This window comes from Mustela nigripes, chromosome 18, assembly GCF_022355385.1.
Source record: "Mustela nigripes isolate SB6536 chromosome 18, MUSNIG.SB6536, whole genome shotgun sequence".
Classification (NCBI taxonomy): domain Eukaryota; kingdom Metazoa; phylum Chordata; class Mammalia; order Carnivora; family Mustelidae; genus Mustela; species Mustela nigripes.
In genome coordinates, this window is record NC_081574.1 from 19,048,358 (window position 1) to 19,075,987 (window position 27,630).

At 36.1% G+C, this 27,630-nt stretch overlaps 1 protein-coding gene across 1 annotated transcript in view; it reads right to left on the reverse strand.

The window, feature by feature from the left end:
- The window catches only part of DLC1 (DLC1 Rho GTPase activating protein), a 413,181-nt gene that overhangs the window by 281,294 nt on the left and 104,257 nt on the right, over positions 1–27,630 (reverse strand). Inside the window, exon 4 of the mRNA XM_059384365.1 lies at positions 15,490–15,630. Coding sequence (XP_059240348.1) covers positions 15,490–15,630 — 141 coding nt within the window. The remainder of the gene's footprint in view (positions 1–15,489; positions 15,631–27,630) is intronic.

Consider the following 27,630-nt stretch of genomic DNA (forward strand, 5'->3'; position numbering starts at 1 on the left):
TTCAAGATGGCCCTCAATATTTCTCGCCTTTGCAAACATGTCCTTGTTTGGTCTCTTCCCACATTCAGCCAGGGTTGGTCTGCATGACCAACAGAATACGGTAAGCATGCTTGTCTGACTTCTTCATTTCTTTGACTCTCTTGGAAGCCGGACACTATGCACAAGGACACCCAGTCACTGAGAGACCCACATGGAAAACAACAAATTTACCATCACTAATCTCCCAGTCACATGAGTAAGCCAATTTACAAACAGATCTTGCAGCCACTGGAAAGCTGATAGATGACTGCACCAGCAGACATTTGACTGTAATCTCATGAGATACCTTAAACTAGAAGAGCGTACAGGTTTCCGATTCTGAACTAATTATTAGACTGTGAGAAATAATAATAATTATTTTAGGCTGCAAAGTTTCAATATGCTTTGTTACACAGCAATAGAAAACTGATTATTGCAGGTAACGGTTTTTTAAATATCTTCCAGGGCCACAGAGCATTCATGTGCATCCAGTGAGAACTTTTCTGTCCTTCATGCCACCCCACCTCTTGTGACCCAGTTGCTAGCCAGTAATGCACAGGGTGAGCTAGGCAGGAGAAGGAAGCTGAACCCTCACTCCCTACCTCCCCTAGCTATAGGCAGACACCTGCCTTCAGCAGGACCAACTAGGAAAGAGGGGAGAAGCCTCACAGAGAAAGGAAGATTGAAATGTTGATTATTATAGAAATTAAACATTCTCCTTTCTGATTTATGACTGCTACATTTTGGATTTTAAGTGATTATATTACTTTAGAGTGTCTAGTAAGACTCATGGGAGTCTCTGAGTTTTTGTCTCCTCAAGGAGGGAGAAAAGCAGCTGACATGGGTGTTTACTGTGGAAGGTGTAATAAAAAATTTTGTTTTGTGATTTCATTTTATTGGATAGCATATGTTTAGCTAAGATCACATTCCTGGAAAACAATAAAACAACACACACACACACACACACAAAAAGATTGTACAACTTCCCTGAATAAAACTTCCTCTGCTAGCCTTCGTTTTTCTTTCTTTTCATTATTACCAAAAACATTCTGGAGGTATGCACACTTAAGTTGGATATATTTTATTCTATGTAAATTATACCTTAAAATAAGATTGATTTAAAAGCCCTGGGGCTCCTGGGTGGCTGAGTTGTTAAGCCTCTGCCTTCAGCTCAGGTCATGATCCCAGGGTCCTGGGATCCAGCCCTGCATCTGGCTCCCTGCTCAGTGGGAAGCCTGCTCCTCCCTCACCCACTCCCCCTGCTTGTGTTCCCTTTCTCTCTGTGTTTCTCTCTGTCAAATATATAAATAAAATCTTTAAAAAGCAGAACAAAACAACACATAAAAAGCCCCTTGCTTTTTCTTCTCCTTATTCTTGTCTCTGCTTCTTTATTCCCTCAGTCAATGGCCATACCATTGTCTTAAGATGTAAATCTTGAATCCACTTTTAATTTTTTCCTTTGCAAAAGGTCAGTTTTCAATCTCTAAGGGTTCCACAGTATATACCTTCAACAGTATATTAGCCTGCATCTTTCCTGTTCCTTATGGTTGTTCCCTCTGGGTCTCCATAACTATACTTTGGTTCTTGTTAACATCTTTTCATACCCATGCATTTGGGTATTTGCTGCTCGCACCAGAGAGTGCACCCTACGACCCTACGAAGGTGAAGGTCACGGGCATGTGTGGTGGAGACTGCAGAGCTACTCCCTCTTCCGGACAGTGCATCAGCTCCCTTGCTGTTGTCAATGTGGGAAATGTCCCTGGCAGCAAGGAACTGCCTCCCTCAAAATTTTATCACTTTCTAGGCTCAGCCTAAGACCGACTGATTGGCTGGTGCTAGGACCTAACCCCATTCCTCAATGTGGGACAGTGCGGAAGGGTCACCCAGCTCCGGAGATCTCTAATACAATCAGCTAAGGCCACAGCTGTTACTACAGTACATCTGAACCAACTCTGCCTTCTGACCAGTTTGGCCTTCCTCACTTCCATACAAATCTATCTCCCAGAAACCCTCACCAATACAGCTTCCCCAGGCAATTCTTGGTCCCAGAGTCTGATTCCAGAGATGCCAATCATGTCGTCTCCTCCAACCCTTTTTCTTAAATTCTATACCAGTGCCTAGGGCAGTAGCTTACACAAACCTATAGCAAGTTCTTATAGCTTCTTGGAAAAAAAAAAAAAGAACTGGATTTCATAAAATTAATGTTCATAACCTTAATTGTATTATAGTTCACCTACCAAAAATGCCTTTTAAGAAAAATGTAGAATAATTTTATGAAGCCATGACTATATCAGTTATTACACATGGTTACTAATATTGTTCTTTACCTTTTTATTAAAATAACATGTACAAATGTCTGATAAATATAAGAAAAGATCATTATTACTAGTAATAAAAACATTTCCCCTTAACAAATATGTAATTCCTTTTTGGTCTATGAACCTACTAAGAGAATATTGGAAATACAGGCAAAAATGTGTACAGAACTGTCCACTGTAGTGTTATATATAATAAACACTATATATATCATACACTATATGATATATATATCATATATACTTGTAAAACATATGTTTTACAAATAGGGAAGTAATATATAATTTTGATATCACAAAATTCCAAGGGTAAAATTACTTAGGTAATATTGCTTAGGAAATATATCTAAGTGGAAATTCTACTAGTTCTGAGTTCTGAATGTTAATCTGTTAAGAGTTATTTAAAATTCTGACTTTATTCCCCAACAGAAACAAAGTAAACAAATAAGCAAACAAACAAAAAGGCAAACAAACCTATCTATCTACAACCCATGTGCTGAAGTATAGAATTTGTTTCACGCTTAAACCTTAATGAACTGGGCCAGCAAAAGTCCAGACCCAGGTGAAGTCAAAAGTTTTTCTAATCCAGACAGGATTCTCTCTCTCACACTTTCTCATTCCTTATTTCCCAGAGTTCGGGCCTCAGTGAGGATAAAGCTTTAGGAGTGAAGATCTTGCCCTAGTAGCATGGAAGCTCTAGGGGCAGTTTCACCATAGCGATCTTAGAAATGGAGTAGATACATATCACAGGCTCTCTGGACACACACACACACACACAGATTCTTCAACATTTTCTCACTTCTATAGTTCGTTTAGTCTAGGATTTGGACAAAATCTATGCTATGGATTGACCAAAGAAGCTCTCATTCATAAGGCCAATATGTAAAAGAGCTAAAAGTAAATAAATCTGGTCGGGGCAAGTGGAGGAAGGCAGTTTTGGTGGGGGTGGGGGGTGGTCCCAGAGCACATTCTAAACAGCACTGATTCATTTGGTTAGTTTTGGCTGTCTGTAGGATTCTCTGCATTTTGCATTATGGATAATTTGATAAGTGCCCATTTGATGAATTACTATAGTATTTACAAACAAAGATGGGGCCTTCAAAATAAATCAACAACAAAATAAAATGGATAAAACAATTTACAGTGAACAGGAAACAATGAGAGTCATTTTCATGAACATCAACTGATTTTACTTGGAAGGAGTTTACAAATACAGAATTCATCTGGATTACACTAAGTTATTAAGTGGAAAGAAACAATCACTAAAAATGGCAGTGCTGACAATAATGTAAAGAATAATGTAAAAAACAAAATTAGCATACAAAATGTTCATTAAACACCTAAAAGAGTCAGGAATATTGGTATTTTTCAAGCGATGGTGTTTTAGGACATCATGAATTGAAAATAAAAAATTCCTTTACTTTCATATTTTTGTTATATGATTCCAAATGTTTATAAGCGTGAGGTTCAGAATATCCAAATGCATGGTACATGTTTTTATTTTTTCATTTAGAAGTTTGTTATGTTGGGGCGCCTGGGTGGCTCAGTGGGTTAGGCCGCTGCCTTCAGCTCGGGTCATGATCTCAGGGTCCTGGGATCGAGTCCCGCATCAGGCTCTCTGCTCAGCAGGGAGCCTGCTTCTCTCTCTCTCTCTCTCTCTGCCTGCCTCTCTGCCTACTTGTGATCTCTGTCTGTCAAATAAATAAATAAAATCTATATAAAAAAAAAAAAAAGAAGTTTGTTATGTTGTAGACAGCTCACAGCTAGAGCTTAGGAGGCCCTAACTATAAACTTTGTGTAAGTGCTACTGAATATTCCCATGGAGTCCTTGGTTCAACACTTCAACTGACTTCAACTGTCTTTAAGAAGTTGAGTGTTGAAGCCAACAAATGCCAGGACTAAAATTAATTATCAATCAGAGTGGAAAAGCAAAAAAAAGGGGGGGGACATATTGAATATGTACTTAGAGCTTTGGGACAGCGAGGTCTGAAAGGAAGAGAGGGAGGACTGTGAAAACGACTTAGTGGTTAATATTACTGCTCAGTGCTATGAATTATATTCTTGGTTGCTGTGATGTGGCACGCTGCTGGCTTGCCATTTTACATTGCCCAGAAATAACTGGAAGTTGTTATTGCTCTTGGATGAAAATATGAGCTGGATTCGAGAAGTAGCATCAGCACATGGAAAAACTAAATTTTTCTCATTGTAATGATGATAACACACAAAAGTACTATTCATATGACTAAAACCTCAGATTGCAGAGATGATTTTTTAGTTTTCCCTAATGGAATCTATTCAGTTCTAACTGTCCCATGATCCTATGTATGCCATTCCTCCCCCTCATGTTCCTCATTTTTTTTTTCGTTTTAGGAATTCTCCTCTGAACTAATTAACTAGATTATTATAAAATAAACACAAACAAGATAGAAAAACGTTTTTGCCAACTCAAAAAATTCTTTCAATACCATGCACTCAGTGTTTAGTATTAAGGATCAGTGAATCTGGGTACAAGTTATGCTTATTTTTGACAAAACGAAACTTCTAGTTTCAAAGTGAAAAAACTGTTGTGAGGAGGTCATTGTGGAGATCAAATAACCCATCCCAAGCAAGACTGTCATGAATTACTGTGTAAATGCATTGGAAACAGATGTCAGTATCTTCAAACATAAGAAATGAGAGGATTTTGAATTTATTTTAAATATAAAAGAAAACGACCATAAAAATATTTCTATTTTTCAAAGCCCAAGGTTAATGAATTACATATTTATTATTTCAAAATCCAGAATATGTGAATGGGTTCCTCTAAGCTTTACAATCACTGAATTCTAAGAAATATTTCATAATAATAACAGAATGATGCCCTTTTCAAAAACATTTTTTCCAGCTCTTTAGTGGCTCAGTTTTTCCTTAAAAAACTATAAATTTTGCTTTATTTTTCTTTCTCATAAACAATGAGGATCTTAGTGAACAAAGAAATATTTCTTTAAAAATCCACATACTTTAATGTTACTGCTTTTCTGTGTCAGAGTTAAATTTCCACATTCAAAAGCATTACAATCAAAGGCATTTTTCTAAGACCATCACATTTTTGCGTTTATTAATGGTAAACTGTACTAATTCAATTTTTTTGATGTTTCAGAAGAGGCTGACTTAAACTTTCTTTAAAAATTCTATGTGTGTCATTTTTTCCTTTGCTGACTATTTACTTATGTGACATTATGAAATATTATTAAATTCTAATTAATTTTATATATCATCTTGCATTTCCCCCCAGCCTTCAGTAAAAAGGAGTATTGGCAGTTCCTCTTTGTAAAGAAGACAATAATGTTTTATCCCTCTATTTTGTTTTAAATAATGGACAGCATTAGGGAAATTTACCAGTTATGTTAAAAATAACCAACTGATAACCATTTAAACAAAAATATAGTATATAATATTGTATATAATTTAAAAATATAGTATGTAATACTCCGGTAAAACAAAATACAAATAGTACTAAAATTTCTTGTATGAATTGGGTTTTATGAGATACTTTAAAATGATATGATTTCGACTCCAGAATCTATATTCTTGTTTTCAGTTTTAAGGCCTGTCTTTTAATATATCACTAACATAATGAGGTTAGCTTAATGATCATATGTATAAGATATGTGATTACATTCAGATACAAAATTTGATTTACACTGAAACTATTATGGGAAAATCCTGATGATTTTTCTTTTGTTTCTTGGATCACTTTTAATTTTATTGAAATTCTATATAATTGAGAAAGATGCCAATGGTGTTTTTTCCCATAGGAAAATTGGCTTTCAAGAATCCATGAAGCATAGCCTAATTTATTGCAAAAAGGCTATGTGGAATTCTCTACCAGGAAATAAGCCTGAAAGAAATAATTCCTGTCAATGTGCCTGAAGTATTTTATTTGGAACAAAGGTGTTCTCATGTTCATCAGGTATCTTCACCAGATAACTGATTGAATCATCAAAACTCAAATGACCTATGGCACTCTCAGTAGATGCTGAAAAAGCATTTGACAAAGTAGAGCATCCTTTCTTGACCAGGAACATGGGAGGGTTGTCCGCCTTTACCACTGCTATTCAACACAGTACTAGAAGTCCTATCCTCAGCAATCAGACAACAGAAAGAGATAAAAAGCATCCGAATTGGCAAAGAAGTCAAACTCTCACTCTTTGCAGATGATATGATACTTTATACGGAAAATCCAAAAGACTCCACTCCCAAACTGCTAGAACTCATACAGGAATTCAGTAAAGTGTCAGGATATAAAATCAATGCACAGAAATCTGTTGCATTTCTATACACCAACAGCAAGACAGAAGAAAGAGAAATTAAGGAGTCAATCCCATTTATAATTGCACCCCAAACCATAAGATACCTAGGAATAAACCTAACCAAAGAGACAAAGAATCTGTACTAAGAAAACTATAAAGTACTCATGGAAGAAGTTGAGGAAGACACAAAAAAATGGAAAAACGTTCCATGCTCATGAACTAGAAGAACAAATATTGTAAAAATGTCTATGCTACCTAAAGCAATCTACACATTTAACACAATCCCAATCAAAATGCCATCAATTTTTTTCAAAAAAAAAAAGGAACAAATAATCCTAAAATTTATATGGAAACAGAAAAGACCCCAAATAGCCAGAGTAATGTAGAAAAAGAATGCCAAAGTTGGTGGTGTCACACTTCTGAATTTCAAGCTCTATTACAAAGCTGTCATCATCAAGACAGTACGGTACTGGCACAAAAACAGCCACATAGATCAATGAACAAAATAGAGAGCCCAGAAGTAGACCCTCAACTCTACAGTCAACTAATCTTCAACAAAGCAGGAAAGAATGTCCAGTGGAAAAAAGACAGTCTCTTCAACAAATGGTGTTGGGAAAATTGAACAGCCACATGTAGAAGAATGGAACTGGATCACTTCCTTACACCACACACAAAAATAGACTCAAAATGGATGAAAGACCTCAATGTGAGACAGGAATCCATCTAAATACTTGAGGAGAACACAGGCAGCAACCTCGACCTCAGCCACAGCAACTTGTTCCTAGAAACACCAACCAAAGGCAAGGGAAGCAAGGGCAAAAATGAACTATTGGGACTTCATCAAGATCAAAAGCTTTTGCACAACAAAGGAAAACAGTCAACAAAACCAAAAGACAACTAACAGAATGGGAGAAGATACTCGCAAATGACATATCAGGTAAAGGGCTAGTATCCAAAATCTATAAAGAACTTAAACTCAACACCTAAAGAACAAATTATCCAATCAAGAGATAAAGACATGAACAGACATCTATGCAAAGGAGACATCCAAATGGCCAACAGACACATGAAAAAATGCTCCACATCACTCGGCATCAGGGAAATATAAATCAAAACCACAGTGAGATACCACCTCACACCAGTCAGAATGGCTAAAATTAACAAGTCAGGAAATGACAGATGTTGGTGAGGATGTGGAGAAAGGGGACCATTCCTACACCGTTGGTGGGAATGCAAGCTGGTGCAACCACTCTGGAAAGCAGCATGGAGGTTCCTCAGAAAGTTGAAAATAGAGCTAACCTATGACCCAGGAATCGCACTACTGGGTATTTACCCCAAAGATACAAACGTAGTGATCTGAAGGGGCATGTGCACTCGAATGTTTATAGAAGCAATGTCCACAAAAGCCAAACTATGGAAAGAACCTAGATGTCCATGAATGGATGAATGGATAAAGAAGATGTGGTGTGTACACACACACACACACACACACACACACACACAGAGGAATACTATGCAGCCATCAAAAAACCCCTGAAATCTTGTCATTTGCAACAATGTGGATGGAACTAGAGGGTATTACAGTAAGTGAAATAAGTCAATCAGAGAAAGACAATGATCATATGCTCTCCCTGATATGAGGAATTTGAGAGGCAGGGTAGAGGGTCATGGGGGGAAGGGAGAGAAAAAAATGAAACAAGATGGGACCAGGGAGGGAGACAAACCATAAGAGACTCCTAATCTCAGGAAACAAACTGAGGGTTGCTGGGGGGTTGGGAGGGGAGGGATACGGTGGCTGGGTGATGGACACTGGGGAGGGTAGGGGCTATGGTGTGTGCTGTGAATTTTGTAAGACTGATGATTCACAGACCTGTACCCCTGAAGCAAACAATACAGCATATGTTAATTAAAAAACAAATAGAGAAAAAACCAAATCTCAGATGAGCATTTCTTTATGGCAGGCTTGGAGAGTCTGACAATCTGATGCAGATACTGACAGCCTTCCCACACGTAAATGCTGGTGTGTGTATATATAATTTAAAATACAACTTCAAAGGGTTCAGGCACCCTCTTAAATTCACCCATAAATTCCGAGTTAAGAATTCTTTTTTAAATCTTGTGTGGCTAATTCATCATAATTATTATCATACTCCCAATCAGACTGTCCTTGACATCTCTAATAAATTGTTCTCTATCAAAACAGTACTTCATAAGCTTTCTATTTTTTATTTTTAACCAGCCTACATGAAGTCCTCCTATTACAGAAGCAACAATTAAGTTGATTATTGGTTGTCAAAGGTGTCCATTAACCTCTGTCTTCTACCTTATGAGCTTCCCTTTAGAAGCCCTTTCTCAAACTTTGTCAAACCTTAAATCTTCTATCCCAGATAAAGACATCACCACACCCCACACCTGGTAACAATGAATAAATATGCCTTTATACTATCTGTGTTTTTCCTGAGAAATAGTCTCATACAAAATTAATATATTATAAATACTTATACTAAATAGTAATTTTATGGCTATATAAAAACTTAATAATTACAAATTTGGTTTCATTAAAAATCGAACCATTTGGTTAAAAATTACTCAACGAAGGTGTTTGGAAAATAACACCAGGGAATGTATGTGTGTATAAATACATACACAAATATATGTATGTATTTTATGATACACACATATAAACATACACATATATGTATAATTTTTTTTTAATTTTTTTTTTAAAGATTTTATTTATTTATTTGACAGAGAGAAATTACAAGTACACTGAGAGGCAGGCAGAGAGAGAGAGAAGGAAGCAGGCTCCCTGCGGAGCAGAGAGCCCGATGCGGGACTCGATCCCAGGACCCTGAGATCATGACCTGAGCCGAAGGCAGCAGCCTAACCCACTGAGCCACCCAGGCACCCCAAGTATAATTTAATACACATGTGTGTGTGCATGTGTGTATACATACATACCCAAACACATGTAAAAAATCTATGGTAGACAGATGATTTAGAAAATGATGTTAGAACAATATGACCTATGCCATGCTCTGACAAACTGGTTCTTTACTGTGCGATGAAACTGTGTTGGGCACTCTGACAACTCAAACATCAGTGACAATTTGTTTCCAACATAAAACCTCTCAAACCAATTTATGTTGATTCTGAAGCCAGGTGGCTGGCAGGTGAATCTCTGCGTAAAGCAGTGTTTAGGAGCATGGAAGATCTCAGGGCCATCCCGGCCCCATCCCTTCCTAAGCGGTGAGGTCCTAGGCAACTCAGAGCTGCCATTGTAAACGTTAGTTTCCTCATCTGTGAACTCTAGGAAATCATAGCATCTACCTAAAAGGCTGCTGTGAGGATTCAATGAACTATGCCTCGGTAGTCCATAATACAGTGTCTGCCACGCATATAAATGTTTGTCCTTATAAATGTTTGTCTTTTTTATATTTGATATTATTATTATGTAGGCAATGCTTTTCTCCATAATTATTATTACATAGGCAATGCTTTTCTCCATAATTATTACCTAGATAAAACTTCCTTTCTTTTAAAGATTTTATTTTATTTATTTATATGACAGACAGAGATCACAAGTAGGCAGAGAGGCAGGTAGAGAGAGAGGAAGGGAAGGAAGCTCCCCACTGGGCAGAGAGCCCGATGTGGGGCTCCATCCCAGGACACTGAGATCATGACCTGAGCCAAAAGCAGAGGCTTGCCCCACTGAGCCACCCAGGAGCCCTAAATAAAACTTTCTTAAAGCTCATATTCTTGTTGTCTATGCTTTCTACCATGAAGAGATATATATTCATAGAAATACTACAAGTGACCATTTATGAATCTTGTATGCACAGTGGCGAAAATATAAACTGATAATTTCAAGAACAGTGTAGACGTGACCATATCACATTAACTGAAAAAGGGGAAAATAAGATCCTGTTTTTTAAAGACTTGAAGTTAAATAACATTTATTAAAAATAAGATGTCAAAATTCCTACATAGTGCCATCATCACCTTCATTTCCCCTGCACCTCAAAACATTTAAACCTTTTAGGGAAGACAATGCTATTGACAAGTAAATGCCAGACCTGAAAATTACTATTTTGTTTCTATCATGCAGAGTGGAGAAAAATAATACATTGCAGTAAATGCCTCACTAAACTGACCACAGCATAAACAGTTGTCTTGGGGATCATATTGAGAGACTGTTCTCTTCAACGATAGAATAGATCGTGCAAGTTTTGGAACTGTCAGTAAAAGCAGTTGGACTATTAGGTTGATTGTAGTATTGGGAGTCTTTTTAAAAGTCATCTAGAAATGATCATGAACTCTAGTCAGGGCATACTCCTGAGCTCTATTTTCATCACACTGTGGCAGGCCTTAGGCAAGATTTATTCTGAACCGCTCTCTAAAGAAGTTGGCAGTGTTTGGCTGGGTGTCCGGCTGCCTGCTCCAAGTTCCTATCCTTCCACCAGCTCATGCTTTCCCTCATCTATCCCTTTGCTATTTTGGTAGTAATGATGAAAAGATAAGGGGTGTATTCAATCTGCGGAACTAGACCCACTGTTGCCACCTTGAGCTAAAATAAGATGTATCTGTCTTTTTTACTCTGTAGTAATTACAATAATGACAGTTAATAATTTCTGCTGTTTTTGATGTCTTCAATAAAAGGGTTATTTTCTAGTACTTAATACATTCTGATATGAATGCCAATATGTTTCAAAATTCCTTTAGATCGTTTAGGACATTCTCAAAGCTGCTCTGTCTAGCTGTGGTTCCAACATGCCCAAATGATTGAGGGTTTCATCACTGTTATTAGAATTCTATCACAAGGCAAGTAAGGGAGTTTCTGGGACAAAGAGGGAAGGGGAATTTAGACTAAATTGAAAACATATCCTTGCATTGCTCTTAATGATGCTCTTGGTCATTCTACAGACTGCTAGATTGTCCCTTCTCCTCCAGTTACTTACTCTACAAATGAAATACGTTTTCCTTGTTATCTAGAGCTTGGTTTCTCTTTGCATAAATGTATGATGAATAGTAATTTAATGAACACCTACACTTTTAAGTATCTTCAGAAAAAAAACAACAAAACCCCTGAGGTTTTAGTGCCCTGCTTTGAAATCTTTCATGCAAAACCCTACATTAACGAATACAGGAACCAACCGATACCATGGCCAGAAGGATGCCAGTATATCTTTCTATAATGAGTCAGAGTACTTTGTATAAAAGTAATATGACTGATCATGGGTTGTTTGTGAAAGTGTCTCTCAAGAAAGGCATTATGGGACTGTTTCAAAAGAACAAATCACAGATTTGGAGACAGAAATTGGTGATTTGTTTGGACATGAAGCACTAGATCTCTTTTTTCTTATGTGTTTTTTGGTGCTGGGTGTCCTACCTTTTGACTTTTTCATTTTTGTGTGAAATACATCACAGAAATCTACTTTAATGCTCACTCTTTGGCATGATATATAGTCTTCAAGAAAAATCTGAAGGTTACTCAATGGTTCTGTTCTAATAATACATATAAAAAAGAAAACTTACTGAAAAAATAGACATGTAGAAACCCAGAGGTCTTACATACAAAAGGAAAGCCAAATATTTGTGGTAGTTAGTCACCATTATAAATAGATTTCACAGCAGCAAATCAAATATAACATTAAATAATTCTGAAATAAAAATAAACATTTTGTTAAATTATGACATTATGGAGCAGAAGGTTAATTCATTATGAGTGGATGTTAGATGTAGGTGTTCTTAGAATTTAATGTTTCTGTTTAATATTAAATTTGAAATTTTAGTTCCTGGTGAAAAGAAGGGCTTTGTAGGATACTGGGGCTTTCTCTATTTTCACAAAGTAACCAGACTGCCATTACACAAACAGATCATTTCCCAAGTTCCAAATTGAGGGGGAAAGTATCTGTTTGCTCTTCCACAAAATAGGTAAAATTCTTTGTTCTAATATTCCTACCCAGAAAAAAACTGGAAACAGAATTGACCCCCACAGTCAAAGAATTATTTTCAAACTATAGTAAAAAAGAACTGTATTCAAAAGAAACAAAACCAATAATAACATGAAATTAAATACACACACACACACACACACACACACACTAACCCCCCCCAACCCCCGCAAAACAAAAGCCTGCTTTTCAAGCTATTTTCATTATTGACCATTTTCTTTAAGAAATTTCCTAAAGGTCAGTTGTCTTTGACAGTGGAGTGTTTCTTTCTGGGTTCTTCTCAGGGCCTGCTAGAGAATTTTACTAAATTATAGTTCAGTAGCTGGACAGAGTTCCATGTACAGTTCTCTAATTGCCTGTGGTATTGGTCAAGATGGGTTAAGCAGTTTTTGGTTGTCTTGAAGTGGAATATTGTGTTTGGAGGCTCAGTCCCCCGCATAATGATTCTCAGTGCTCATTGACTAATGAGCGGTGGAATCACAATGAAGCCGTGATGGTATGCCCAGGTAACAAGACACACCTGAACAGCTGGGTAGACAGTCATAATTTTATGCAATATTGACAACTTTTCAGTAAATATTTGTCTTAGGGGCACGAAAAAGTATGTTTCTGTTCAACAATTTATTTTGGTGTTTTGTTTTTTAAAGATTTTATTTATTTGAGGGCTCCTGGGTGGCTCAGTGGGTTCAAGCCTCTGCCTTTGGCTTAGGTCATGGTCTCAGGGTCCTGGGATCGAGCCCCACATCGGGCTCTCTGCTCAGCAGGGAACCTGCTTTCCCCCCTGTCTGCCTTTCTGCCTACTTGTGATCTCTGTCAAATAAATAAATAAAATCTTCTAAAAAAAAAAGATTTTATTTATTTGAGAGAGACAGAGCAGCAGTGGGGTGGGGGAGGTATGCAGGGGAAGAAGGAGAAGCAGGCTCCCCGCTGAACACAGAGCCTGATGTGGGGCTAGGTCCTAGGACCCTGAGATCATGACCTGAACTGAAGGCAGATGCTTAACCTACTGAGCCATCCAGGTGCCCCAATGTTAGTATTTCTTAATTTTGCCAGTGGGGTGAATAATTTGGTCAATCAATATGGCAAACATGAAAAATTTGAAAACAGACCCATCTTCAAGTATTTTAAAGGATTAAAGTCCCCAACACTGATGGTTTTATGTTTCTCATTCTAAAAATTTACTGTAGATGGTTATCATAAAAATATACAGACATATCTCAGGGGAAATGCATTTATAAACATGAGCACATTTATAAATGTGGGAATACGTAAGAAAAATGACAGAACTGTGCATAAAGTGTATAAATTGTTACAAATTATAAGGTGACCACACACTAAAATATGTATGTTTTAAGGGAGAAGTAGCAGATACCAGTAGTAATTATTCTAAAGTAAAAGATGAACATGGAAAAATATGAGAGAAAAGAACTGCTCTTCAGGATAATAGCAGGTGCTTTAAAAAGATAATTTAAGCATAAATACTTTTAACAAGGGAATTCAGCTTCCTTTCTACTTTTTCCTTGTATGTCAGCCCCATACCTATCCCAATGTTCAAAAAGCCAATGCTCCAATGATTCCCAAACCTTCAGGTTAAAGCTGCTGAGAGGATTTTACCTTTTACTTCAATAAGAATGTGATGAAGTGAGATCATCTGGTTTCCTATTTTAATTTTGCATTTGAACCTTCTTATCCATTATGAAAAAGAAGAGCATGAATTCATTGCAGTCTGCCTGTTGATACACATTATTTTTGATGCTGTTTTTTCACTGTAGCCTACAATAGCATTATGTAGCAGGTCAGTAGTTCCTGATCTTTCCAACATATACAGCCCTACCATAGAATATGATACTGCATTTCACTCTTTACTTGCCCACCCACCCTTGCTAGAGTATGAGCTGTTTAAAGATGGAAAACATGTTTTTCTCCACTCCCACTCTTGCATTGAGCGTCCTGCATGACATGTAGTAGATGTTCAATAAATATTTGTTCTATTAGAAGTCTCTAGATATTCTTGCAGTTGAACATATCTACCATGTTTTAAATTCTGAGTATTCTCTTTTGAGTCCTATTTCAGATTTGCCTTTTATTTTAAAGTCAGGCAAACAAGTCATCCAAACTTGTTTCTCTGTGTTAAACTAACATGGGCATTTAAAAAAATAATACGCCACTTTGATTTTCACTAAACTAGGAAAGGTTATTTTGGATCTGCTGGGACTTCAGATATTTGAAGTAGTAATTACTTCCTCCATAAATGTTACCTTTTACAGTCAAATACTGCTTTCCTGTAGCTGTTCAACTTTTTACTTAAAGAAAAATGCCTTTTATTTACAATTCACCCTGCTATATTATTATATGTGGTAATTCTCCTTTTATTTGTTTTGGTAGCACTGTAAAGTTGATGAAGCGTCATAATGATAATGATGGTAACTTAAATTTACTCAGTATTTATTCTGTGCCAAGCATTTCACTAAGTGCTTTACCTGAGTTATGTCATTTAATACCCACAAAAAATCATGATGTATGTAAATTTCTATTTATCTATCTAGTCTTAGGTGATTTTCTGACTGGTAAGTGATGTGGTCAGGGTTATAATGCAGGGAGAATAGTCTCTAGATTTTTTATTCTTAGTTTCTTAATGATCTGAGTATACAGCAACACAATTTGATATCATATTTTGCATAATTCTAGAACCATGACCTGTTTCAGTGAAATACTGTGTTATCAGTAAAAAGCAAGCAAACAAACAAACAAAAAAACACATGCTGGATCGCACTTAATTGAATGCTATTAAGTCATTGCAACTCAGGCTCAAAGAGTATTTCTTCTATATTGAATGGATAAGATATCAACTCTTACCTTACGATCAGCAGCATTTCAGGTTAAAACTGACTGTTATTATTTATAACTTACCGTAGACTTGGGTTTGGTTCCAGAACTTGTCACTGGGGTGGAAGATGGTAAGTTGGTAGATTCAGTGTTAGATGACAAATTCATTTGTGTCTGATTTACTGAAATGGTATCTCCTCCACTCTCAGATCCCAACTCCAGATCCTATTAAAAAAATGCACTGATATGAAAGGCATGTACATGATCTCTGCAGGCCTTTTCCCCCTGTTACCAGCATCCTTCCACCTCCTCCTACTCCCAATACACACTGACATGCTAAAGGGTTGCTGACAAGTGACACTGACATGTCGCCCATAACCATGCTTGATTTTGTAATAAAGAACCATAACTCTTCAGAAGTTCTGATTTTAAAAGGCAAATACTGGAGAAACATCTTATTGAAAATTGGAAGGGACAGTAGTGGGAGCTATCTGGGCACTGTAGGAAGTCAGGAGGTAGAAGCTCATAGATAACCCTTACTCACTAAATGACCTGAGTAACTCACTTAACTCTCCTATGTAACAGGGTCACTGCGCGCGTCGAATGAAAACACAGGTCTCATTTCTCCTCACCTCATTTTCTTCTATGTTCTCATCAGACCTCTGTGGTGACACTACAATGGCTTAGAATCATTTAGCTTAAATGTCTCTAATAAACTATGAGCTATTTGAGAGCTAAGAAACATACTTGACATGTATGATTCAATTTCCTCATTTAGAAATGGGTATACTAGAGTTCTGGTTCAAGACGGTGATGTAGGGCGCCTGGGTGGCTCAGTGGGTTAAGCCGCTGCCTTCAGCTCAGGTCATGATCTCAGAGTCCTGGGATCGAGGCCCGCATTGGGCTCTCTGCTCAGCAGGGAGCCTGCTTCCCTCTCTCTCTCTCTGCCTGCCTCTCTGTCTACTTGTGATCTCTCTCTGTCAAGTAAATAAATAAAATCTTAAAAAAAAAAAAAAAAAGACGGTGATATAGGAAGACTGTGAAGTCACCTTCTCCACAGAACATACCAAACTACGCCTATTAATAGAACAATTCCTGTGAAGAACTACAAACTGACTGAACAGCTAGCTACTGAACAACAAAACACAGAGAGCAGGGCAAGAGAACAGCAAGAAAGATGGATGGTAACAAAGGGAACTTCCATTCCTAACACTGCAAATGGCAGTGGGGAGGAACAGCACTGAGGCACCAGGAACAGGCTCCTTTGTCTTGGGCACAGAAGAAAAAACAAAACAAAACAAAACAAAACAAAAAAACCCCAAAAAACAAAACACGGTTTAAAAGAGCAACTAGCCAGAAAATTAGAACTCTGCCAAGTGCAGAGGAGCTGCAGGAAAGCTCTCTGGGTCAGAGGAGCTGGAGCACAAGCCGGTTTATATTCCCTTCCCACCTTAAAAGCCTGGAGTGCAGCGAGATCCAAACACCAAAATGGGAGTGTGCGGTCATGTCTGTGAGTTTGCAACTCCAGGAAGCCCAGAGTCTGCAACTCACACCAGCCCCATGCTGAGGCACAGAAAAGAGAAGCCAGAGTTTAAAAGGACTGAGGAACTGTGGGAATGCTCTCTCCCCCTCAACCTTAAAAGTCTAGGCCAGAGCAGGATTTGGCTGCCAAGAGGAGAAGTTTCAGACATCATAAATGGAGGGTCCTAATGCCATACCAGGCAGGTGATAAAGCCATAACTGATGGGTCCAGTGGTCATAGAGAGTCTGTGGTCTAAAGGATACCAGGGTCCACCAGCTTATAGCAGTCACACTATGCCTAGGGCATAGGAAACAAGACAGCCATGGTTTTGTGTTTTGTTTTTTAAAATTTTTAATTACTCTCTCGAGAGGGTTTCTCTAATATCTTCCATGCCTTTTTCGAGCCCGGCTAGAACCTTGAGAATTGTCATTCTGAACTCTAGATCTGACATATTACCGATGTCTGTATTGATTAGGTCCCTAGCCTTCGGTACTGCCTCTAATTTTTTTTTAAATTTAAAAATTTCTTTTGTCTTGTTTCGATTTTATTCTTTTTTATTTTGTTCTTTCTTGTTCTCTTTTTTCTTTTATTCTTTTATTTCACTACTTTCTTTTATTTATTTTCTTTTTCTTTTTTCTTTATTCTTTTCTGTTAAAGCCACGGTTTAAAAAATAACTAACATATACAGCCACAGCTCTGGCCCACCAGTAAGAGTCACAGCACACACAATCTGCATAAGGTATACCATACACAATAACACTCCTTCAACTTCAGGGGAAGCAGCTGTTTCACCTAATCCATAGAAACAAACCAAGGAGGTCAAGCAAACTAGGGAGCTAGGAATATGCTCCTAAAGAAAAAGAAAAAAACCTCAGAAAAATAAGTAAATGAAACAGACATAAGCAATACGCTTGATAAAGAATTTAAAGATCATAATAATGCTCACTGGGCTAGACAAAGAGTGGAAGAGATCAGTAAGACCTTCAAAAAGAAACAGAAAATATTAAAAAGAACCAAGAAAAGTTGAAGAATACAATAACTGAAATTAAAAACAAAAACACTAGAGGGAATTAACAGTAGATGAGAGGATACAGAATAGATCAGTGATCCAAAAGAAAGGATAATGGAAAGCATACAAGCTTAACATCAAAAAGAGAAAATAATTTTAAACAATGGGGATAGACTAAGAGATCTCTTGGACAATATCTTGTGCCTCTAAAGATTCACATTATAGGGATCCTTGAAAAAGAGAGAGAGAAAGGTGTAGAAAACTTATCTGAAGAAATAATAACTGAATACTTCCCTAACCTAGGAGGGAAATAGATATCTAAATCCAAGAAGCACAGTGCATTTCAAACAAGATGAATTTGGGCTTTCTCTCTTTTCTTTTGGATTAGTGTGGCCAGTGGCTTATCGATCTTATTGATTCTTTCAAAAAACCAACTTCTAGTTTCATTGATATGTTCTACTGTATCTTTGGTTTCTACCTCATTGATCTCAGCTCTAATCTTGATGATTTCCCTTCTTATGTGTGGAGTTGGTATGATTAACCCAAGGAGGTCCATGCCAGGCACATAATAATTGAAATGTCAAAGGTAAGATAAAGAGAGTACCTTAAAAACAGCAAGAGAAAAACAGAAAGTTACCAGAAGGGAAAACCTGTAAGATTATCTGCTACATTTTCAATAGAAACTTTGCAAGCCAGAAGAGAGTGACATACCTGATATATTCAAAGAACTGAAGGGAGAAAAAAAACCCCTATAAATAAGAATACTCTATCTGGCAAGGTTATCATTCAGATTTGAAGGAGTAAAAAAGACTTTCCCAGACAAACAAAAGATAGAGGAATTTATCACCACTTTTTACCAGCCTTACAGGAAATGTTAGAGGAACTTTTTTAAGTGGAAAAGAAATGGCTATAATTAGACATAAGAAAAATATGAATAAAAAGATATAAAATATAACAACCTATAAATTTCCTTCCTTCCTTCCTTCCTTCCTTCCTTCCTTCCTTCCTTCCTTCCTTCCTTCCTTTCTGTTTAAACTGAAATGACATCATAGGACTATGGACTGCTATTAACTTAAGATGTTATATATGAACCTCATGAAAATCACAAACCCCAAACCTACGATAAATACACAAAAAATAAAGAGAAATAAAACCAAACAAAACACTACAGATATTCATCGATCACAAAGAAAGAGAGTAAGAGAAGAAAGGAACAAAGAAGAACTACAAAAACAACCAGCAAACAAAATTTCAAAATAGCAATAAGTTATATACCTATCAATAACTACTTTAAATTGAGCCCAGATGTCCACTGACAGAGGAATGGATAAAGCAGATACACAATGGAATATTACTTAGCCATCAGAAAGGATGAAATCTTACCATTTATGTTGAGGTGGATGGAACTGGAGGGTATTATGCTGAATGAAATAAGTCAATCAGAGAAAAACAATTATCATATGGTTTTACTCATATGTGGAATATAAGAAACAGTGCAGAGGATCATAGGGGAAGGAAGGGAAAACTGAATGGGAAGAAATCAGAGAGAGAGACAAACCATGAGAGACTCTTAACTATAGGAAACAAACCGAGGGCTGCTGGAGGGGAAGTGGCTGGGGGGATGGGGTAACTGGGTGTTCGGTATTAAGGAGGGCATATGATGTCATGAGCACTGGGTGTTACATGCAACTGATAAGTTACTGAACTCTACATTTGAAACTCATGATGTACTATATGTTGGCTAATTGAATTTAAATAAATAAAAATAATCATTTAAAATGTAAATGGCCTAAATATGCCAAACAAAAGACAAAGAGTGGTAGAATGGATAAAAAAACAAGACCCATCTATATTCTGCCTACAAGAAACTCACCTCAGACCTAAAAACACATATAGTCTGGAAGTGAAAGGGATGGAAAAGCATTCACCATGCAAATGGAAGTAGAAAAAAAAGGTAGGTGAGCAATACTTATATCAGACAAAACAGACTTTAAAGCAAAGACTAATGAAACATAGAGGGGCAAAATATAATGATAGATGGATCAATTTAACAAGATGATATAACATTTGTAAATATCTACACACCCAACACTGGAGCATCTAAATACAAAAAACAACTATTAAAGGACATAAAGAGAAAAACTGATGGTAATATAGTAATACTATGGAAATTTAAGACTTCATTTACATCAATGGATAGATAGATCATCCAGATAAAATTAATAATGAAACAATGTCTCTGAATGACACACTGGACCAAATGGACATAACAGATATATACAGAATATTCTACCCCAAAACAACAGAATACACATTCTTTTCAAGTGTACATGAAACATTTCTTCAGAATAGACCTACATATTAGGCCATAAAAAAAACCTCAATAAATTAAAGAAGACTGATGCCATACCATGCATCTTTTCTGACCACAGTGGTATGGAACTAGAAACAAATCACAAGGAAAAAAAACTGGAAAAAACACAAACATATGGAGAACAAACATGATGATACTAAACAACCAATACATCAATGAAACAATCAAAGAATAAAAAAAAATAAAAAATATATGGAGACGAATGAAAATGAAAGTACATGCTCCCAGATCTCTGGGACAAGGCCAAAGCAGTTCCAAGAGGGAAATATAAAGCAATACAGCCCTACTTCAAGAAATAAAAAAAACAAACAAACCCAAAAAACCTAACCTTCTACCTAAAGGAACTAAAATAAGAACAAACAAAGCCCAAGGTGAACAGAAGAAAGAAAGTAATAAAGACCAGAGAAGAAATAAATGATATAGAAGCTAAAAAATAAATCTATCAATGAAAACAAGAGCTGGTTCTTTGGAAACAAAATTGACAAACCCTTAGCCACATTCATTAAGAAGAAAAAGGGAAATGACACAAATAAATAAAATCAGGAGGAGAAGTAACAACTCACACCACAGAAATACAAAGGAATATAAGAGAATACTATGAAAAATTATATGCCAACAAATGGGACAATAGAAAAAATGGATAAATTCCTAGAAACATACAATCTTCCAAAAATAAACCAGGAAGAAATAGAAAATCTGAAAAGACCAGTAATATGTAATGAAAATGAGTTGGCAATTTAAAAAAACTACCAAAAAATAAAAGTTCAGGAACAGATATATTCACAACTGAATTCTACCAGACATTTAAAGAAGACTTAATGCCTATTCTTCTCAAATGATTCCAAAAAAAAATAGTAGAGGACGGAAAGCATCCCAATACATTTTACAAGGTGGGCATTACCCTGATACCCAAACCAGACAAAGATACCACAAAACAAACAAACAAAAAATCCAAACAAAAAACAAAAACAAACTACAGATCAATATCCCTGATGAACACAGATGTAAAAATCCTCAACAAAATATTAGCAAACCACATACAACAATGCATTAAAAAGATCATTCACCATGATCAGGTGGGATTTATTCCTGGAATGCAAAGATGGTTCATTTTTGCAATCAATCAACATCATACATTACTTCAACAAACTGAAGGATAAAAATCATGATCATCTCAATATATGCAGGAAAAGCATTTGACAATATTCAACATTGATGCATGATAAAAACTCTTAGCAAAATGGGATTAGAGGTGACATACCTCAATAGAATAAAAACCACATATGAAAAACCCTGTGCTTGTAATCATCCTCAAAGGGGAAAACTGAGAGTTTTTCCTCTATGATCAGGAACAAGCCAAGAATGTCCACTTTCAACACTTTTATTCAACATAGTGCTAGGAGTCCTAGCCACAGCAATTAGACAAGAAAAAGAAATGAGGCATTTATATTGGTAAAGAAGAAATTAAACTGTCACTATTTACAGATGACATGATATTATACATAGATAAACCTAAAAATTCCATGAAAAACCTACTAGAAGTATAAATAACTTCAATAAAGTGGCAGGATTCAAAATTAATACCTGATAATTGGTAGTACTTCTATACACTAACTATAAAGTAGTAGAAAGAGAAACTAAAAAACACCACCACTTAGAATTGCACCAAACACAATAAAATACCTAGGAATAAATTTAACCAAAGAGGTGAAAGATCTGAAATCTGAAAACTATAAAGCACGATGAAAGAAATTAAATGTGACACAAAAAAATGGAAAGATATTCTGTACTTATGGATTAGAAGAATTAATATTGTCAAAATGTCCTTATTACCCAAAGTAATCTACACATTCAATGCAATCCCTAACAAATATACCAACAACATTCTTAACAAAACTAGAACAAATAATACTAACTTTTGTATGGAACCACAAAGACTCCCAAATAGTCAAAGCATTCCTGAGAAAGAACAAACCTGGAGGTATTACAATCCCAGATTACAAGTTACACTATAGAGCGGTAGTAATCAAAACAGTATGGTATTGGCACAAAATAAACCAAGAGTCTGAGATCAATAAAATGAATAGAGAGCCCAGAAATAAAGCCACATTTAAATGGTCAACTAATCTATGACAAAGGAGGCAATAATAAACAATGGGGGAAAAGACAGTCTTTTCAATAAATGGTGCTGGGAAAATGGAATAGTTACATCCGAAAGAATGACAACGGACCACTTTCTAACACCATACACAAAAATAAACTAAAAATGGATTAAATACCTAAATGAGACTCAAAACCATAAAAAGAAAAGAACACAGGCAGTAATTTTCTGACATCAGTCACAGAAACATTTTTCTAGGTATGTCTCCTAAGGCGAGGGAAACAAAAGCAAAAATAAAGTATCAGGACTACATAAAAATAAAAGTTTTGGCACAGAAAAGGAAACCATCAGGATGCTTAGGTGGCTCAGTTGGTTAAGCAGCTGCCTTCAGCTCAGGTCATGATCCCAGCATCCTGGGATCGAGTCCCACATCGGGCTCCTTGCTCGGCAGGGAGCCTGCTTCTCCCTCTCCCTCTGCCTGCCATTCTGTCTGCCTGTGCTCGCTCTCTCTCCCTCTCTCTCTCTCTGAAAAATAAATAAAATCTTTAAAAAAAAAAAAGAAAAGGAAACCATCAACAAAACAAAAAAGATAACTGACTGAATGAGGGAAGATATTTGCAAATGATATATTTAATATCCAAAATATATAAAAAACATATATAATTTGACAACAAAAAACCAAACTTATTAAAAAATGAGCAGAGGACTTAAATAGGTATTATTCTAAAGACACATATATCACCAATAGACATGTGAAAAGATGCTAAACATCACTATTCATCAGGGAAATGTAAATCAAACCCATAATGAGATTTTACCCCATACGTGTTATCATAACTAAAATCAAGAAGACAAGGAACAGAAACTGTTGGCAAGAAAGTGGAATAAAAGGAACCCTTGTCCACTGTTCATGGGAATGTAAACTAGTGAAACTGCTGTGGAGAAGAATATGGAGATGCCTTAAAAAATTAAAAATAAATATATTATCTAGTGATCTAGTAATTCCACTACTGGGTTTTAATTCAGGGATAATGAAAACACTAACTGTAAAAGATATATGCATCCCTCTTATTGCAGCATTATTTACCACAGCCAAGACATGGAAGCAATCTAGGTGTCCATCAACAAATGAATGGATAAGGAAGATGTGATATATGCATATATATGGCCATGAAATATTTCATGGCCATAAAAAAGGATGAGGTCATGCCATTTGAATAACATGGATGGACTTAGAGGAATTTTGCTAAGTGAAATAAGTCAGACTGAGAAATACCACATGATTCTACTTATAAATGGAATCTAAGAAAAGTGAGTAAACAGGAAGAATCATGACTATAAATACAGAGAACATACTGATGGTTGCTTGATGGAAAAAAGGCGGGTAGTGAGCAAAATGGGTAATATGGAGAGGGATATACAGGTGTTAAGTTATGGGAATAGAAGCAGAGCATAAGGAATATAGTCAATGATACTGGAATAGCAATGTAATAGAACAGATGATAGCTATGCTTGTGGTGAACATAACAAAATACATAAACTTGTCAAATCACTAAGTTGTACAACTGAAACTAATGTAAAATTGCAAGTCAAACCAAACTCAAATTTAAAAAAGAAAAGGAGGTATAAATAATAGCATTCATCCATAGAGTCTCAAGAGGATTACACAAGATATATGCAAAGTACATGTTATTATTAGTATCATTAAGATATCTTAAAACTCATGGTACGTATATAAGACATGTCTGCTGAGTGAATGCAATTACATTGTAATCTCTCCAAAAGCAGTGCATTTAATCCATCAAATGTTCTGTTTATGTTATAAGGTAGCCTGAGAGCACAAAGGAAAATCGGAGGTGAGGGGAATCCCAAGAGGAGGCAGCAGAGGCACATTTCAGTCTATAACTATAACCTGAGAAAGCTATGAGTTAAATAACCTCTGCGCCTACTCTTTACATCTCAACCTTCTCATGGCTCATATGGTTGAATATCATCTACACTGCATTTATATGCTCTAGCCTTATATTCTACAATTCTCTTACTTCTTGGTAGGCTTTAGCCATACTTGTTGTTGTTTTTCAGTTCTTCTAAAACACTAAACTGATTTCTAGAGATGGAACTATGTCTTTCTTGTCTCTTGTCTTAGAATTTCCCTTTGCTGGCCCTTTCTTGTCAAACCAGATTTTGGCTTGAATATTCATTGACATTTCAAGCTAAAGGAGTTTTCTTCCCTTCAACCTCCACAGTATGTCATTATTTTATCATCTATCACCTTGTTTATCAACACATATAAATTTTATCCATTCATAATCCTATTTATCTATCCATCCATCCATCTGTCCCCCTATCCATTCTCCACTCATCTATGTTTCTAATCTTATCTGTTTCTCTCTCTCTCTCTCTTTAGAAGATTTTATTTATTGGCTGATTTGGCAGAGAGAGAGAAAGAGAAGCAGGCAAAGCAGGAGGCAGAGGGAGAGGAAGAAACAGACTTCCTGCTGAGCAGAGAGACTGATGTGGGCCTTGATCCCAGGACCCTGGGATCATGATCTGAGCCGAAGGCAGACACTTAACTGCTGAGCCACCCAGGCACCCAACTGTTTCTCTTTGTTAAAATCTATGTATCACAAGAGTAGGGACTTCATATGTCTTTTCCATTGATATATCATAGTTCCTGGCATGTAAACATGTTCATTAAATATTGTTTTAAGAAATAGCTAGACTGAAAAATATTAACATCCCTTTCTTAGTCCTCACAATGAAAGTAGTTTTGTAGTTTTTTATTATGAAATTATAAATCACCAGTAGCACTGAAAGGTCCCAAGGATGGAAATAAAGAGGGGTTGGTTAAAAGGGTACAAACTTTCAGTTGTAAGATGAATAAGGTTTGAGGATCTAGTGTAAAACATGGTGACTACAGTTGATAAGACTATATTAAAAAATAATAATTGAAATTTGCTAAGAGAGGGTGTGTGGGTGGCTCAGTCAGTTGAGCATCTGACTCTTGATTTCAGCTCCAATCATAATCTCAGGGTCATGAGCCTGAGACCCACATTGGGCTCTGCAATCAGTGTGGAGTCTGCTTGAGATTCTTTCTCCTCTCCCCCTGCCTTCCACCCACTCTCTTTCTCTAGAATAGATAAATGAATGAAATCTTTAAAAAAAAAATTTGCTAAGAGAATAGAACTAAAATATTCGTCTTACCAAAACAAAACAAAACAAAACAAAACAAAACAACCAACCCAACCAAACAAACAAACCCTAAAAGTAAACATGTTAAGTGATGGATGTACTCATTAACTGGCTGATGGAAGTCTTTTCACAAGTGGTGTGTGTGTGTGTGTGTGTGTGTGTGTGTGTGTATATATATATATATATATATATATATATATATATATATAATCACCATGATATTCACTTTAAATAGCTTATAATTTTACTTATAAATTATACCTTAATAATTATAACCTTAATAAAGTTGAAATTAAAAGAAAAAGATGAAGCAAGACTGAATCATGAAGAAACAGAAAATCCTGACAGACCAATAATTAAGGAGATTAAAGTAGAATTAAAAATCTTCCAACAATGGAAAGGCCAGGATCAGATAGTTTCACTGAGGAATTCTATAAAACATTTAAAGAATTAATGTCAATATTTCTCAAACTCTTCCAAAAAAATGAACAGAAGGGAATACTCCCAAACTCAGTTTACAAGGCAGGATGACTCTGATACCAGAGCCAGATAAAGACACTGTAAGATAAACAAAAGAAAAAAAAAAACAAAAAAATAATAAAAAGAACCCTACAGGTCAATATCCCTGATATAGATGTAAATATTCTCAACAGAATTTTAGCAAACAAAATTCAACAGCACATTAAAAGCATGTTACACCATGATCAAATGGGATGCAAACATGTTTAACATACACAAATCAACAAATGTGATGCACTACATTAATAGAATAAAAAATAAAAATATAATCATCTCAATAGATAAAGTATTTGATGAAATTCAACACCTTCTCATAATAAAATCTCTCACCAAATTGTGTATAGAAGAAATATATCCCAATATAATAAGTACAATGTATGGCAAAGCCACAGCTAACATCCTATTCAATGGTGAAAAAATGAAAACTTTTCCTCTAAAATCAGGAATATGACAAGGGCGCCCACCCCCATCACTCTTTTTCAACATAGGAAATCCTAGCCAGAGCAATTAAGCATGAAAAATAAATAAAAGCCATCCTAATTGGAAGCAAAATTTCAAATTAAATCAACATCAAATTGACAGTTGTAAGTAGCAGGTAATTTACAAGTCATTTATATATGACCTTCCTGTTTATAATTTGATTTGCTGATTAACAGGGTAACCTTCTACATTTCTAACAATACAACAGTTCTGAGGAAAATTGAGAAACACTTTAAAAATCTACCTTTTATTGTGTTTTTATCTTTTAAAGACAATGCTATACATCATTTACCTGCTTCAATATTTACCGACCCTATATGGAGGGTATTATCATCGTCACTTGACAGATGTTGTAGTTAAGGCAAGTAATTTGACCAAATTCACATTATGCAGCATGGCTGACATTAAAAGTCATATTTGTCAGATCCCAGAGTTCAACTTCCTTATATAGTTGTGATATTCTTCTGGGGGCTTAAAACACAACTACGAAAGTGATTTAAGGGGGGGTCACAAATATGTAATTCGGTACAAATCTTTACTATTTTGTTTGCTCTCTCTTCACTATGAGAAATCACATGCAAGCTCTCTCAGAATCTTTTACATCCATTCCTTCTTTTCTTTGTCCACTGCTACCATGCCCAAACCACGTGGTTAACAAGCCCTAAATTATCATTACAACTGCCATCTAATAATTTCCCTGACTCATCTTCATTTTGTATAATTCATCTTCCACATCATCTCCCTATGAGGCTCCACTCATCACTGTTACCCCATGTTTCAACTGTGCCAGGCAGTAGAAATAGAAAAATCTTGGAGTAGTTCCCAATATGGCAGGGAATACAGTATGATGTGCTATAGTAGAGATGCATACACAGTACAACTATGGCATAAAGAAATAGCTAGTGATCCACTGGATATACAGATATGGAGATAGCAAAAAGGGTCTCATTGGTGACCCTAAATATGAAGAATATCATGTAATCCATGATAATTTCCAGGGAGAATATTGTCAGACATAGAACTGAGTC